This window comes from Ictalurus furcatus, chromosome 10 (assembly GCF_023375685.1).
Source record: "Ictalurus furcatus strain D&B chromosome 10, Billie_1.0, whole genome shotgun sequence".
NCBI classification, from domain to species: domain Eukaryota; kingdom Metazoa; phylum Chordata; class Actinopteri; order Siluriformes; family Ictaluridae; genus Ictalurus; species Ictalurus furcatus.
Genome location: NC_071264.1, coordinates 17,455,741 through 17,471,400, shown reverse-complemented (window position 1 = coordinate 17,471,400; position 15,660 = coordinate 17,455,741). Strand labels below are relative to the sequence as shown.

The window sequence follows — 15,660 nt, the reverse complement described above, 5'->3', positions numbered from 1 at the left end:
GTTGAGTGGAGAGAATGTATTTAGGGGTCGGCAGTAGGGGTTGAGGGGAGCATGTTTAGGGTTAAGTGGGTAAGGGTTGAGTGAGAGAAACATATTTAGGATTGAGTGGGTAGGGGTTGAGTGGATTTAAGGATTAGTCAGTAGGGGTTTGCTTGGAGGAAATGTAAGGATTAGTTGGATAGGGGTTGAGTGAGGGAGCATATTAGACAATAGAAGGTAGGGGACTGAGGGTAGGAGACATTTAGTGATGAGAGCTGTGATGAGTATGAGCTGAATATAGAGCGCATATTTAGGGATTAGTTGGTAGAGTTTGAGTTGAGGGAGCATGTGTAGGTATGAATTCTGTGTAATTCTGCGTAATAAGTCATTAATGGATAGCGGTTGTATGAAGGAAAATAATTACAGTCCCCTCCAAAAGTATTGGAATGGCAAGGCTAATTCTTTTGTTTTTGCTCTACACTGAAGACATTTGGGTTTGAGATCAATAGATCAATATGAGATGATAGATCAGAATTTCAGCTTAGGTTTCTTGATATTTACATCTAGATGTGTTAAATAAGTTAGAATATGGCACCATCGGTGGCAGAGCACCCAATTTTTAGGTGAGCAAAAGTATTGGAACAGACAGTCTTGAAGTAAATTAAATAACACAATATTTGGTTGCATATCCCTTGCTTGCAATAACAAACTAATACATAATAGAAGACAGGGACTGTGTGCAAGAAGATTAGTGGATTAAGTGGAGGGTGCATGTGTTGGCACAGTTTTTAGGCAAGATGCCATATGGTACAGGTATAAGATGGTGATAAGTGAAGGGAGCATATTTAGGTTACAGTATAGGAAATGTATAGTGATGAGAGGATAGGGACTGAATAAATTGTGAGTAGTGGGTTGATTGGAGGGCGCATATTTTAAGCAATGGAAGACTGAGTCTGAGTGTAGTAAGCATATTTAGTGATTAGAGTGTAAGAACTGAACAGAAACAAAACATTTAGAGTATTACATTTCCAGGTCGCACCATAAGGAGAATCGAGGGGACGTCTTGCGACTGAATCTTGGCGCATGCGCAGCTCTAGTCACCGACGCCATTTTGTCGCGTGCAAGAAAATTTGGAGAGAGTAGGCTGAGTGCTGGCGCAAAAACCAGTCTGAGTCGTTAAAACGTTGAATTAGACAGCGCGGTTTATCCCTGAAGTGCTCAATAATGTCTGAAAACACGTCGGCAGTAGATTCGGGGGCCGGAGAGGCTTTTGAAAGCGCCGGGGTACGAAAATTATCGGAGCTGAGAGTCATCGATCTGAGGGCCGAGCTGAAAAAACGAAACCTGGACATCAGTGGGAACAAGAGCATACTGTCAGAGCGGCTTAAAAAGGTAAAACTCACAAAGCAGATGGTGCATACGAAGTCAAATGGCAACTTATAAATATTTACTTACATTTGGCTTTGATAACCAATAACGAATCGAAATCTTCGTTTAGTTCAGCTGGGTTTCTTCTGCACGCGTGCGTGTCGACTGCGACTCGTTTTGCCATTTGCACTTTGTTCGATTTTTAATGCATTTATTTTACGTTATGTGTCGTTTCTGCTTTCTGTTTGTTGGTTTTACATTGCAAAGCATGCTCAACAGCTTGCTAGCAAGATAGTGTGCTAGCTAGGCGGGCTAACACGTCCTCGCGCTGTTAGCGTTAGCATTAGCAAAGGCCCGTGTCGTTTTTGGTTTCTATTGTGCCGGGATGCATTATTGTAAGTGCACCTATTAGCTTTATTTAAACGTTAAAAGTAATGACTTGGATGCTGAAACATATGGAAATTAGAACCACTGGTTGATAATATGAATATGAATGCTCTGATGTTAGTAGCTAGTAGTCACATTGGCTGGCGACGCGTGCTAACTTCCCGTGTTTTCTTTGATGCGTTGATAGTTATGGTCTCTTAGATTTAAAAACAAATCCAGTTACAGTTTTGTCGTAAAGATTTGTTTATTTCCAAATTGTCTCATGCGCTATACTAAAATATTTACATCGTACAACATTGCTGTATTTATTTTGGGGAAAGAAAGTCATGTTTTATTTAGGTATTTTTGTTGATACTTTGAGTATAGAAAATTATTACAAAACCTAAGAACATTTCCTACTCCTTTATCCGCGTGAAATATGTTAACACTTCATTCCAAGTTGCATGTTATTACCAACATGAGCTATCTTGAGCCCTATTCAGGCAGAGTTAGTTTTATATGAGGAGGTGATGAAATTATTACCAGAGTATCTCTGGGATTTTAATCCTGTACAACTGTCATGTAAGTCATTTTTTATGTACTGTACATACACACTTCTGGAAAGATTACACCGTATTTTACCTTCTATAAAAACAAGCCGTAGAAATAAGCCCAGGTAGTGTGTGTGTGTGTGTGTGTGTGTGTGTGTGTGTGTGTGTGTATCAAGCCCATTTGAGCTGACATTATCCAAGACAGTTATCCTGTGGGGAAATACATTTTTGTGCGTTTTCTTCAGTCTATCTACATATTTTGTTAAAAATTGCTGGTTTGACATTATTGCATTTTTCTGTCCTGAGTTATAACAGTAATTCACTTGCTATTTACAAGACCTTACATTGGAGTTTAATACGTATCTTGGTGCCATTTTAGGAATTTTACACTGAATGAGAGCGTGGTCTGTGCTTCTAGGAGAAAGAGGGTAGATTGGTAGTGCCCAATCGTAGCCATATGTCTCATCCATGCCTCGAAGTCTCAAAAATGAACTTGAATTATGTGCAGTATGTAGACCCTGGTGAGTTAGGGGAAAGGAAGTGTGTATGTCTGTCTTCACTTCTCACAGAAAAGCGGTCTCGTTCACACGTGACGTTGCACTGATGCGTGCTCAGATTGTTTGCCTTCATGTTCTCTCTTAAATATAGCTTTTAAATGGCATACCTTTACATTCATGCTTGTGCTGGTACAGCCTTTATTTAGGATATTTTATGATGTTTTAATGAGTTGGCCGGAAGTTACTGAGTCCATAGTGTCAGTGATGGACCCGTGAGCAAAACGCCGAAGCAAATGGTAGTCATTCTGCAGAAGTTCTTGGTGACTTAGACTTCATTTACTTGTTAGCTGCACTGGCCTGATAGTTGTTTTGATTTGTTGTACAATGAAAATTTGTTAAAATTTGGTTTCTTGCTGTCTACTGAAGAAATAAAGGTAATTTTTTTGGTTGCAGGCCATTGAGGAGGAAGGAGGTAATCCTGATGAAATAGTGGTTCAGCTTGAAATCACTCCTAAGAAAACCCCCAGGAGAACTCCTAAAGGTAAAATTGGCCATTTGTTTTGTTTGTAGTAATAAAAGGTTGATTTAGCTGAGATTAGTGTTTACTTATTACACCACTTTTTTATATAGGAAAGAGAGCAGAAGCAGATGAATCAGAGGACTGTGCACTGGAAGAGGAATCTGTCGATGGCCAGGTGCTTTTTAGTGCACGTCTTTAATATAACTTAACAAAAGTGAAAATCTCACGTTGTTTGACGAGCAACTAACATGGGCCGACTTTCTGTCCTCCAGGATGATGGTGATGCGCACGGAGAGAGCGTTCATGACATGGACATCATGGACATGAATGTTCTGGATGAAGCCGATATTGATAACAGCATGATGGCTGAAGACGACGAATATTATGGGACTGATCTTCTGAACACGTTTTCGAATGACAACAATGCAGATGAATTTGGTGATTCTGATGCACTTAAGTCTGAGTCGGAGGAGGTGAGTGTTTAGGATAAGGCTGTGGGTACGATTTCACCAAAGATGCTTGAGTTCTAAATAAAAATTGACTGACTTGATGTTCTTGTTTTAGGAAATGGAAACTAAAGATGCAGACTCAGACCATCACCAGAAACAGGATACTCAGGTACTAAAGAAGTGGCATATCAACTCTAAGGGTGCTTTCACATCTATTAGTCCCTTGTCTGAGTCAGGAAAATTGATTCTTTTAGTTCTTTTGCTGTTTTTATGTTGTTTTTATTTTGCTTCATGCTGCACACAATTAAACAAACTAAAAAGAAAATGAAAACATCCTCATAAAACCTTTTTTTTATTAGTCAGTCACAAACACTGTAACAGAACAAGCAAACCTTTGCTAAGTGTGTTTGGAATCACAAATACATAAATCTAAATGATCTACCCATGAAGATATTATTAGATAATTATATAAATAAATTTTGTGTGCCTCATCCACTGTTTTTTTTTTTCTCTCTATCTAAATCTCCAGAACGCAAGGCATTTCTGTAGCACTACAGCTCTGTCTTTTGGTGCAGTTACTCAAAACACACGGCGTGCTCGATTCACTTTCTGCTGTTGAGTCGAATCACGTATATCTCTGTATTTCACGTTCTCACTGCAGTCGAGTTCACTTGGGAGCAGACAGCAAGGTGCTTGAAGTGCTTGCATTTGACTTTTTAAAATTTAAGTACCAGAAAACCTTGAAAATAGCCATTTTTTATGTAGTGGTGCTTAAAAAGTGCTTGAATTATTAAAAAGTCAATAAATACGAAATAATTACTACATGACATCATCTAGCGGCATTTAGCGATTTTTCCACTGAAGGTTGTTGGCATCAGGGCTTCTGTCACTCACCTGGCGTCTACTGACGTTATGGTGAAGACGAAGCAGTGCTTGGGAAATGCCAGTTTAGTCCAGCATGGCTGGAAAATACGCTATTTATTTGATTGATTTTATTTTTTGGAATTTAAAAAGAAAAAATACTGTTTGAATGACAGCTCTTGTGGGGGGCACAGTGGCACGTTTGCCTCACACCTCCAGGGTTGGTGGTTAGAGTCCTGCCGCCGCCCTGTGTGTGGAGTTTGCCTGTTCTCCCAGTGCTTCGGGGGTTCCCTCCGGGTACTCCGGTTTCCTCCCCCAGTCCAAACAGATGCATTGTAGGCTGATTGGCATCTATAAATTGTCTGTAGCGTATGAATTTATGTGTAATTGTGCCCTGCTATACGTTGGCACCCTGTCCAGGGTGTGCCCCCGCTTCGTGCCCTGAGTCCCCTGGGATAGGCTCCAGGTTCCCCACGACCCTGTGTAGGATAAACGGTACAGAAAATGGATGGATGGACACCTCTTGTATAGTCCTTTAAAACAAAAGAAATAGTGCTTGAAAAGTCCTTAAAAGTCCATAATGAAGAATCTTTAAGAATGCTGAAACGGAGACCACCTCACTCAGCCTCTCACCTGCCTAAAGAACTGCATATAGGGTTCTGTTGAAACATGTGTGAATGCTGTGTGCGTGTTGTTACTGCTTAAAGCCCTGTTCATGCAGGAAGATTTTCACAGTGCGAAAAATGGTCCGTTTAACGCCCATGTGGCTGTCAATGATTGTTCACACCCAGACATAAAACGCGTGGCGTCAAAGCGTCAAATTTTTTTACCGTCGAGGGGTCCCCCCCTCCTTTTGTGATGCACTGCGTCAAAAACTAGCCGATGAATGAGAGTCACACTTTTGTTCACGTGCCCAGAGCCGCTGAAGTTACATAAAAGTACGACTTGATGGCACTCAAGTACAGAACTGTCTTATCAACAAAAAAGATGCTGAAATAGAAGATGATGACAGCACCCACCATTTTAGTGAGAGTGCATAAGTGACATAACTGAAATAAAATGCTCACTGCTAATAAATCCTTCTGCCTACACACATATATCAGGTGTCCTTTGAAAGCACCAGATTAAAAATTGCACACTAAATATTATATAAGTGTATTTATGATGTTGTGGCTATTTATTTAACTTATTTAAAGAGAGTATATTGTTTAAAAGGAGAACTTTAAGGATTTAGCTTTTAAAGAAGTGTTTATTGCAGAGGCCAAATCACTAAATACTTTACATTTCGCACAAGTGCTTTAGCGAGTTTGCAAAAAGTGTGTGTGAACGGCATAAAGACTTAAATACCGGTTCTCTTGTTCTTACTGGTTCTCTTGTTCTTACTGGTTCTCTTGTTCTTCAGTGATAAGCCGGTGTCAGAAACGAGATGATGTGCAGCGCCGCCTTGTGTACTGGGGTATTTCTGCTTTTCAATAAGTGCCATCTACTGTCAGGGAGTGAATTTACACTTTATTCAGCGTGTCGCCAGCATTTAATGCCTGGGTGTGAACACAGAAAAACAGATCGTTTAACGCGCTGCGAAAAATTTCCCGGTGTGAACAGGCCCTAATACGTATCGATTCTGTTTTATTTTGTAGGGTTCTGAGCCACTGGAGGAACATGAAGACATGACAGGTACTGACAGTATGGAGGTGTTTAGCACCTTAATTTCAGGGTGAATTTTACAACTCGATTAGCAGTTAATAATTCCTCCTAATTTTGACAGAGACTGGAAATCCAGAGGTTACTGGCTTTGTGTGCAAGTTAACACCATTCCCTGTGTCTTAGGAACAAATTGAGTACTCAGAAAATGCTTTTTGCTAAACAAGCTTATGCGCAGAGCCAGTAACGGTTAGTGGTTAGTTAGTCAAGCAATGTCTTGCTAGCTTTTGCAGGTGCAGTTCAGTTTCTGCCTAAAGAAGACTTCAGAAGAGAAAATGAAGACACGGATCACATTGAAGCAAAATCACATATAGGACTCAGTTTGTTTTATGGAGATTCACTAAATGGACCAATTGCTTGATTCAAAAGAAAAAAAAGGCTTTTTAAAGGCAGCACAAAAGTCTCCATCTTCTCTATCACGGACTCTTGAACTGCAAACCAAATCACCGACGATGGACACTCGGGATCTGTGTGCTGCCCATGTGGCTTTCCACACGCTTGGCATCAGGTGAAACTTAACAAGAGCCGACTTTTAGCCAGGAAACGGGTTTTACTTTTTGACTCTCTGGTTTTTCCAGTCTCTTTCTAGGCTTAACTAACTGTCTTATGTGAAGCAGTGGGTGGCGTCGTAGTCCAGTTCCACGCTAACCAATGCAATGTCTCAGAAGTGATTAAACTCTGTGCCATTCTATTCCTGTTACATCCGTAGAAAGTGAGAAAGTAGCCGGGTGTTGTATATCAGAGCCACTTAACGAGGAGCTGACTGAAGAGGAGAACGCTTCACTGTGGGATGGTTCTCGCAAGGAAGAGGAGGACAATGTGTCCGACCTCGGTAAAGCTGAGGAGGCCGGCAATGTGGAAGGAGACATTGACGCCTCAGAGCATAGCGAAGTCCAACCGCCATGTGAGGACCAACAAGGCGTTAAGGACAATTCGCCGGGTGCCGAGAGCGCCTCCGCTCAGGCAGCTAACGCAAATGAAACGGGCTTGCACAAAATCGAAAGCGCCGATTCAGAAAGCGTGGCGAAGGCCGAGGGGACCAAGGAAGACACGAAGACTGAAGAGAGTGCTGCAGAATCATCAGAAGTGAAAGAGTCCTCAGTAGAGGGTGGTGATCAGAAAAAGAGGTTTGTTGTTTTCTGTCTACTAGAACAAAAATGGCTGTTAGAATCTTGTTACTTTGGCTCCTTTGTTAACAAGTTTGGGTGCTCTTGGGGAGGTGTAATGGACTGCGCATTTCGTCCTTCATTTTGTTTTTGTCACCCCCCATTCCCCCCTTTTCCCTCTTGTTAACTGTTTTAACGGTTTGATTGCCATCTAAGACGCCTTAGTGGCATGCTTAGAGAAATTTTCTCAAGTCGTAGAGTCCACATTTAAGTATTTTGTTCACTACCTGAGGCTGTGTCTTTGACCAGGTAGGTATTTTTGTTAAGCTCCAGTGTTTTCGCATGCATTACCTTTTTGAAATGTTTCATTTTTTTCCCTTTTCTTTTTTCCAGCAGTGATGAAAAATCAAGTAAGACCGACTCAAAAGATGACAAAGGTAAATATATTGAATTCGGAGAAATATACCCCTTAATTAACTTATATTTGATGAAATGATGGTGTGCTTTGTTAAATGCGAGTAGGTGGTGCTACGAGTAGCGGAAGGAACCTGTGGGTCAGCGGCCTCTCGTCAACCACAAGAGCGACTGATCTGAAGAATCTGTTCAGCAAATACGGCAAGGTTTGTGTTTTATCACTTAATCATTGTGATTAAGTATGTTCTTTTATCTCATTAATTAAATGGTAGGCATGGGCGACATGACAAAAATATAACGCTGTAACATTTGAAATGAGGTTTTTTTTGCCCGGTGAGACTACATATATGATTGGGTGGTATAAAGAATTTATATTGGCTAGTGCCACTGTAATATGAGAGGGAATAACGCCATCCCTCCCACCCAGAGAGTATTGAAAACTTTACTTTCTTGGACTTTGGAAGGCTGTGGCATTCTCAGGATTCAAACTCATTTTTATCAGTTTATAGTTGCACTTAATGATGTGGAATGACTGCAAAACATGTTAGTGTTATGACTTGTGTCATACCAACTATAATTCGTTCACTCACAAGTCTCATTTTTTTTCACTTTTTAAGTTAATAAGACAAAAAACATAGCTTGTCATGTTAACAAGAAGCTGCAAGGCGTAAAATCCTCTGGCATGAATGCTTTCCTGTGTAAAAACCTAGACAGCACAGACACTTTAGACTCCTTTGCATAAATGCTAAATAAATGTTTCTTTACAGAAAACTTTACATTACTGTAGGATTAATATTGTTAGAATGAGTGCATTAATATAAACTTGTGATTTTCATCTACAGTTCTGTCAGAGCCGCTATTATAGAAATTAATCAGCAACTTCTGACCAATCAGAATCCAGAATTCAACAGCTCTGGTGTATAAAATAGTGTATTTTAACCTCCAATCAGCTATTAGTTACTGTTGGCAACAACGGAGTCTGTGGGTCCCACTGGAGAGTTATGGATATTTCATGAATGAGCATAGATGGTGGGTGGCATTTAATTTCTCTGCACTGATTTGATTTTCTTGTGAATTTGCAGGTTGTGGGTGCTAAAGTGGTGACGAACGCTCGGAGCCCAGGAGCTCGTTGTTACGGTTTCGTGACTATGTGCTCAACAGAGGAGGCCACCAAGTGCATTGACCACCTGCACCGGACCGAGCTGCATGGCCGCATGATCTCTGTAGAGAGGGTAAGTGCACTTGTACATAGCGATGTTACGAAAACTGATTCTTCGGTACCATGTCAGTACCAACGTTTTTGTTTTTCGGTAGTAGCTAGGTACCAAGGTTGCAATTCTTCCGAAACTGAAGCAAATATACGTAAGCAAATATACGTAAGTGTTTTAGTTGGTCCACAAGTGGTGAAGAAGAAGAAGAAGAAGAATGCTTACAAGCACACGGGAAAAACTACAGAACATTAGCTTAGCTTAAGCAAGTTTTGCTCCGCCCCGACTCGTTGAGGGGAAGAGAGAGAGGAAAGGTAGCATCGGTTGACGATGTGTAACCGATGCTATTGTTCATTTCAAATGATGCGAGGAAACACCTGGAATTTGGTGAAGCACCTATAAGACGGTCCTATATTATGATTGCTTGAGGCAGCTGGCATTGTGGCCGTGAAACCAGCTAAGGTTATGCTCCATGTAATGTTTGCGATAGCCAGTTATTTGTTAACGATACTAACGCATTGCAATGTTATAAACTACCTCCTAATGGGCCACCATACATCACCATTCAGCCCGTGTCCTGTCAGCTAAATGTAGCCTAATGTCACTAATAATTATTCAAATGTTCATGCTTTTAATAATTCTTTTTGGCCTGCCGCCTTATCAGTGAATTTAAACTATTGCATTCAGAGTACAAGCGGTGTGTGTGCGCGTTTAGGAGTGCACCTTAGCACTTGGCACTGTTCTATTAGTCATTGTCAGTGTTTGATAACTGAACAACTTTTTTTTAATTGAATTTTCAAATTTTTGCTGAAGATATGGGACACATTTCCAGTAAACCTTTGTCAGGCTCCAAATATCAGTGATTTAAAATATGTGCAGCTAAATATAATATTTTTCACTTTTATCATTTGGCTACTTTACTTACCCTACATTCACTAACAAATAATTGTTATATTACTATTATTTTAATTGTACTATGTTTTTTATATCTTGTTTTATTCTTTCCTCCCGATTTATTTATATTTGTTGTTTATATTTTGTATTATTTCCTGCTTTCTGCCACTGGTGGTCTTTATTGCATTTTTATTTGTATACGTTACCATTTCATTTTGATTATCTTTTCTTTCCTTATTTCTCTTTTAAATGTATGAAAAGTGCTATAGAAATAAAGGTTATTATAACTTTTTCCCACGTAGGCCAAGAACGAGCCGGCTGGGAAGAAACCTACAGACAAAAGCGATGCCAAAAAGACCAGCAGCGACAGGAGACACTCCTCAGAGTCCAAGACTGAAAAGTGAGATGTGTTTTCATTTCATTGAAGTGGTGTAGGATGAATGAGCAGAGTTTTACCATGATGTTTTGTCTTTTATAGATCTGATGGCAAGGATGAAAAAACTGAAGGCTCAGATGATAAAAGTGAGTAGAAAAGTCAGCTAATTATACCAGTTAATTTCTCAACCCTCTAAAGATTTGAGGTGAAATTAGTGTATTTGGGTATAATAGTGGCTGTTTTTGTATCTCAGCTGCTGGAGAGAGGACCGTCGTCATGGACAAATCAAAAGGAGAGCCTGTTATCAGCGTCAAAACCAAGAGCAAGGAGCGGGTAAATGGCTCCTTTGTGTTTCTGAGACATTTTTTCTAACGTTCTCCTGCTGAATTAGGGAAGATGGCACAGGAAGAGCAGTGACCAGATTTCTAGGCTATATGTTCTACAGCAGGTTAGGTATAGTGAAGCGGCATCACCACTTGATGGTTTTGCATTAACAAATAATGAAAGTTTCATAGGAAAGGCTACCTTCATCTTGTCTTGAAAATAGCCATTGATGCTGACATGGTATTAAAAGAACAATAAATAAGTAAATTTACAGGCAAGGAGCACGAATGCCAAATGTAACCGCGATTTATGTTGAGAGAAAAAAAAGCCAAAAAATAGGAAACAATGCAGGAACGAGAAAAGTTGATGTTACTTTGATGATTAATTCTGAAGGAATTGTGAGCAGATTTTAGGTAATTATTAACTAGCAGTCCTATGTTCATATATATATATATATATATATATATATATATATATATATATATATATATATATATAATTTACTTATTTAACTGTTATGTTGCTCAGTGTTTAGCCAAGTTTTTTCTTAAATCACAAGATTGCCTTTGTTGTTTTTTGTTTATTTTTAGAGCAATTGACTTTTTTTTAAGCATGAACCCTACCATAGTGATTGTAACTGTAATTAGCATTATTGATGTGCCATCATCTTTGGTTTATCTACATAGTATTAATGATTTTTGACCTTTTGTTGTGGTGGTACAGGAGCCTCATGAAGGGGGGGGGGGCAGTTAAATTCGCCCAACGGAAAGGGAAAATACACCGGAGATGTTTTGCGTTGAGATTTATTTTAAGCCGATTTTATCTAGGTGAATTCACAAGCTTTCATGTTGTGAGCCAGTATGAAACAAGGGGTTGGGGCTGTGTTCACTTTGGTCACTTAAAAGAATGCAGTAGCTGCTCGTTATTAAGTAGTGTTTAGACTTTGTCTCACTTTTTTTTCCCTTACTGTTACATGATGCACAACTAAAAAACTATTAGATGTCTCATCCGCTGACATGATAGAGGATTTTGTGATAGAAATCTCTCTCTCGGTTAGGATTTTCATGTTCACATTGTTAAGCTCTGCAGCGGATTAAAGAAAACCACTATGTAAACAACAGAACTGCAGTGTATAAAATTATTCGCTGGGTGTCAGTGTTGAACATTGCTGTATTATGACTTGTTGGATGTGTTTGTCTTGAATGTTGTTATAAGGTCATTAAAGGATTTTTATATTTGTTCTTGGTTACTCTTCCAAATAAGAACATTTATGTATTTTGTAGAGCTCCAAGAGCCGTGACCGCAAGTCGTCTAGCCGAGAGAGGAAGGACATCCTGTCATTTGATCAAATCAAAGAGCAGCGAGAGCGTGAGAGGCAGAGGCAACGCGAGAGAGAGATCAGAGAGGTGGAGAGACGTAGGCACTCTGGGTATGCATCCCCATACACGCACAAACACCAGTGTCATGTTTGTGTCTGAAAGGCTGTTAGTTTGTAACCTTTTGCATATCGTTGTTGTGCAGCAATGACCGTGATGGTCGCAGCGAGCGGGAGCGCATCCGTCTGTTCCGTGAGCGTGAGGAGCGCGAGAGACTGATGCGTAAGCGTAATTGGCTGGAGGTGGAGAAGCAGCGGCTGGACGCTGATCGTATGGAGCGCGAGTTCCTGGAGCGTGAACGCTTGCGAGTGGAGTACGAGCGCAGACGTGAGCAGGAGCGAATTCACAGAGAACGTGAGGAGCTGCGTCGACAGCAGGAGCAGCTTCGCTTCGAACAGGAGCGCCGCCCCATCAAGAGACCCTACGACATGGATGGCAGGTTAGGACGGCAGCATTCAGATTACTATTTAATAAATGCTTTGAGTAGCTGTATTATAGTAAAGCATGTGTTTTTTTTTTTTTTTTTTTTTTTTTGTTTTTAAAACCTCAATCTTGTATACATGTACATTTGTATATCTGATAATGCTTAATACTAATATCTGAAGCAGTAAATGGTCTTTTGGTGTGTTGTGCTGCTCATAGGAAAGATGATTGGCCGGTAAAGCGGATGGCAATGGATGACCGATATGGACGCTCAGAATTTGGTCGTCAGGAACGCTACCAAGATTTTGATCACAGAGATCGCAGCCGCTACCAGGATGACATGTTTATGGACAGGTAGGTCTTACTGTGTGTGTGGTCTTATACATTTTTATTATTATTTTTTAAAACTACCACTAAGGCGTTGACACACTACTGATGAGCGGCTGGTGCAGATATGGTAACTTAATTAATAAAAAATAACATGCTTTTACAGAAAGTTAATCAACTAATCACAGATGATTTAAGATGATTTTCTCATAACAGCACATCTCCAAATGTTTTATTCTTTACTTAATATATAATCAATACAAACATCAGTGACTTGTTGTTGATCTGGATGTTATTGTGTTTGCTTTAGGAGAGATGGTCCCAGAGGAGGCATGCCTGGAGACCGAGACGGCCAGGTAAAAATGTTCTCCTATTAAATATAGGATTATTAATATGCGATTGTTAATATCCTAGCACAGACTATAGGTGACACTGCAGGGCTGACAGATTTATTACACAATGCATTTTTACATTAATTACATCATAAGTGATGTGAATTTCCTCAGAGCCTTTTTCTTACATTGACAGGATTGTGTGATTTGCCAGATTTACACTGGGTGGCTAAATTAGGACATGGGACCCGAAAATTTAAGAACATTTGGAATGTTATAATGAAATCAGTAAATAATTAAGTACATGCACATTTTAGTTAGAGCACTAAATACATGGAGTGTAAGTTTGTGTGAAAATGGTGTCCTCTCTCTCTCTGCCTCTCTCTCTGCAGCACTTCTCTGATCGGGACCGGCACAACAGAGACTCTCGGGATAACTGGAGTGGAGGTGGTTATGACAAGCGGCCAATGAATGCCCCAAGGCCGGTCCCTGGCAGGTAAAAAAAAAAAAAAGAGCACCTCACTGAGATCTTTTGCGTAATGCAAAGTGATGGACCAATCACATTTTTTAAAAGAATTGTTAATAATGAGTACAGTGACGGATAAATGCAATACATATTAGATTTTAACTGCTAGATTCAGATTAGAGCCTGCTGTAAATCGCTTTCTTATTGGCACAGAGACGGCCGAGACTGGGAGCCCGGACGTAAGATGGATGGAGACAGACCCTGGCAAGGTACACGCAGCTTCATTTACACTTGAAACCTATGTAAGGATGATACGGGATCTCTTTTAATATAACGTCTCACTTCTTCCAGGAGCAGACCGGGGCATGCCAGGCCAGAGTCACATGGCCCGAGGAGGAATGGCCAGGTGAGAGACATCTTCATGGCTTCCTGTTTGTGAAGAAGTCCTCAGCGGTCTACTTTTGTTATTTTGTGTGAGGTTAGCATACCTGCTAATCTTTACACATTTTGTGTAGGAGCTCGACTTTCTTTGTATGCTTGTATGAATTATCAGTCAACAATATTCCCAGTCACTCCAACCCCCCCAGATATAAAAGATTAGATGGAGTACAGATGCATTCAAACAGCATGCTCAAAGCAGTTGTAGTAGAATCTGGAGTGTGTGTATATTGGGGGTTTTATGGTAACCACCAGGCGCTTCAGGGGAAAATGGCTGCTGCTCATTTGTTTTAGCTGAAATATAAACATTGTAAAGTTTACATGCGCACTTTTTCCTGGAGAAGAAAGTGTGAACGTATGTTAGTATGTAAAATGTAAACTTTTCTAGTAGTGTAAAACAGACGAGCGGCAGTTTTTCCCCTAAGCAGCTGGTAGTTAACATAAAACCCCGTATATACTCTCACTCCTGTTTCTAGCTTAAACAAGCCATTTGTGAAAGGCCCTGACCCCCTGGTGGGACTTTTGGCAGGTCTGGGTTAGTTGTAAATCTTATGTTTTCTACAAATTAGCAAAAATAGTACCTTGCAAAAAAAAAAAAAAAAAAGTCGGTTGTTGCTAGCAGTGTAAATATTAACACTTCTATATCTGTACTCAGCCGGGGTGGATACATGCAGACGGGGACGTCCCAGTCTCTATCCGGAACCATGAACCGACCGAACCAGATGATGCAGGGGGGTGGTACTGGTATGCAGGGGGCCGGAGCCTTCGGCCGGCGTTACTGATCCACTTTTCCTCCTTTGTCAGCCTTTTTTTTTACTTCTTAATTGTGATCTTGCAGCTTGTATATAGCATCTAAAGCTTTGTAAATTTGTTCAGCTTTTTAAAGATGCTTTCTGTTGACCTTATAAAGACTGATTAAACTATTACAAAGTACAATATGTCATGTTTTTTATGTTTTTTGTTTTGTTTTCCCCCCTCAAATTCACGATTTTTAGAATGTCTTGTTTTTTTTTCTAATGCTCAGGAATGTTGTGCAAAGCTGAAATCATGTTGCAGAAAAGACAAGTTTCAGTGAAGTCTTCACATTTTTGTTTTATTTAAATGACATGCCGAACGTGATTTTTCTTTTAGTTCAGGTTATGTGGAATTGTTCCTCAGCCTTTGTAGTGAAGTGAATTGCGTTTGTGGTGTTGACAGATGGCGCTGTTGTAGTGTTCTTATTTCCTTACGACAACCGTAACACTTCTTACAGTCATGACAGTGTGCATGCTCAGCATTTTCTCCCTCTGGTTGATGAGTGAATAAAGTTGTTTCATAAAACATGCACGATCTGTCCTAGTCCATTTTGTGTGTGTGAACATGGATTTCTTATTATTTTGCATGGAAAGCTTGCATATCTATGGTGTGCGTAATGAGTCGGCTTTCACCATTTGAATTTTTTTTTTTTATTTCAATAGCTTTCCTTGGGTTATAAGGAGCCAGTTTATCCCAGAGAATTTCTTAAGGCATTATTTTGACACGTTAATGAGTAAAGGGTTAATATTGTGTACACGTGCAAATCCTTACTGCTTCGTATGACCTTGGGCTCGGTGTTTTTGATTAGCTGCCCTCTCTGGACTGACGCACATTGTGCAAGGCAAATAGAAAAATTCTCATATGACCTCCAATTTGTAGGTGCAGCTGC

General features: G+C 40.1%; 1 protein-coding gene across 3 annotated transcripts; it reads left to right on the top strand.

Annotated features, from left to right (window-relative positions):
* The first annotated feature begins 1,066 nt into the window (after positions 1 to 1,066).
* safb (scaffold attachment factor B) lies at positions 1,067 to 15,300 on the top strand. Of its 3 annotated transcripts, none has more exons than XR_008386945.1 (21): positions 1,067 to 1,371; positions 3,215 to 3,302; positions 3,392 to 3,456; positions 3,554 to 3,754; positions 3,846 to 3,899; positions 6,229 to 6,265; positions 7,002 to 7,419; positions 7,792 to 7,835; positions 7,921 to 8,018; positions 8,895 to 9,044; positions 10,217 to 10,314; positions 10,393 to 10,436; positions 10,544 to 10,623; positions 11,898 to 12,043; positions 12,136 to 12,429; positions 12,633 to 12,767; positions 13,051 to 13,096; positions 13,465 to 13,568; positions 13,752 to 13,807; positions 13,890 to 14,016; positions 14,632 to 14,762. XR_008386945.1 is itself a non-coding variant. In XM_053634905.1 (21 exons), exons 1-21 carry the CDS (start codon positions 1,204 to 1,206, stop codon positions 14,756 to 14,758), a joined length of 2,505 nt encoding a protein of 834 aa, XP_053490880.1. In that variant the 5' UTR covers positions 1,068 to 1,203; the 3' UTR covers positions 14,759 to 15,300. The 3 variants fall into 3 exon arrangements, 2 of the variants coding, with proteins under 2 accessions (XP_053490880.1, XP_053490879.1); XM_053634905.1 differs by having other exon boundaries at positions 1,068 to 1,371; positions 7,795 to 7,835; positions 13,890 to 13,944; positions 14,632 to 15,300; XM_053634904.1 differs by having other exon boundaries at positions 1,068 to 1,371; positions 13,890 to 13,944; positions 14,632 to 15,300.
* Positions 15,301 to 15,660: the final 360 nt, after the last annotated feature.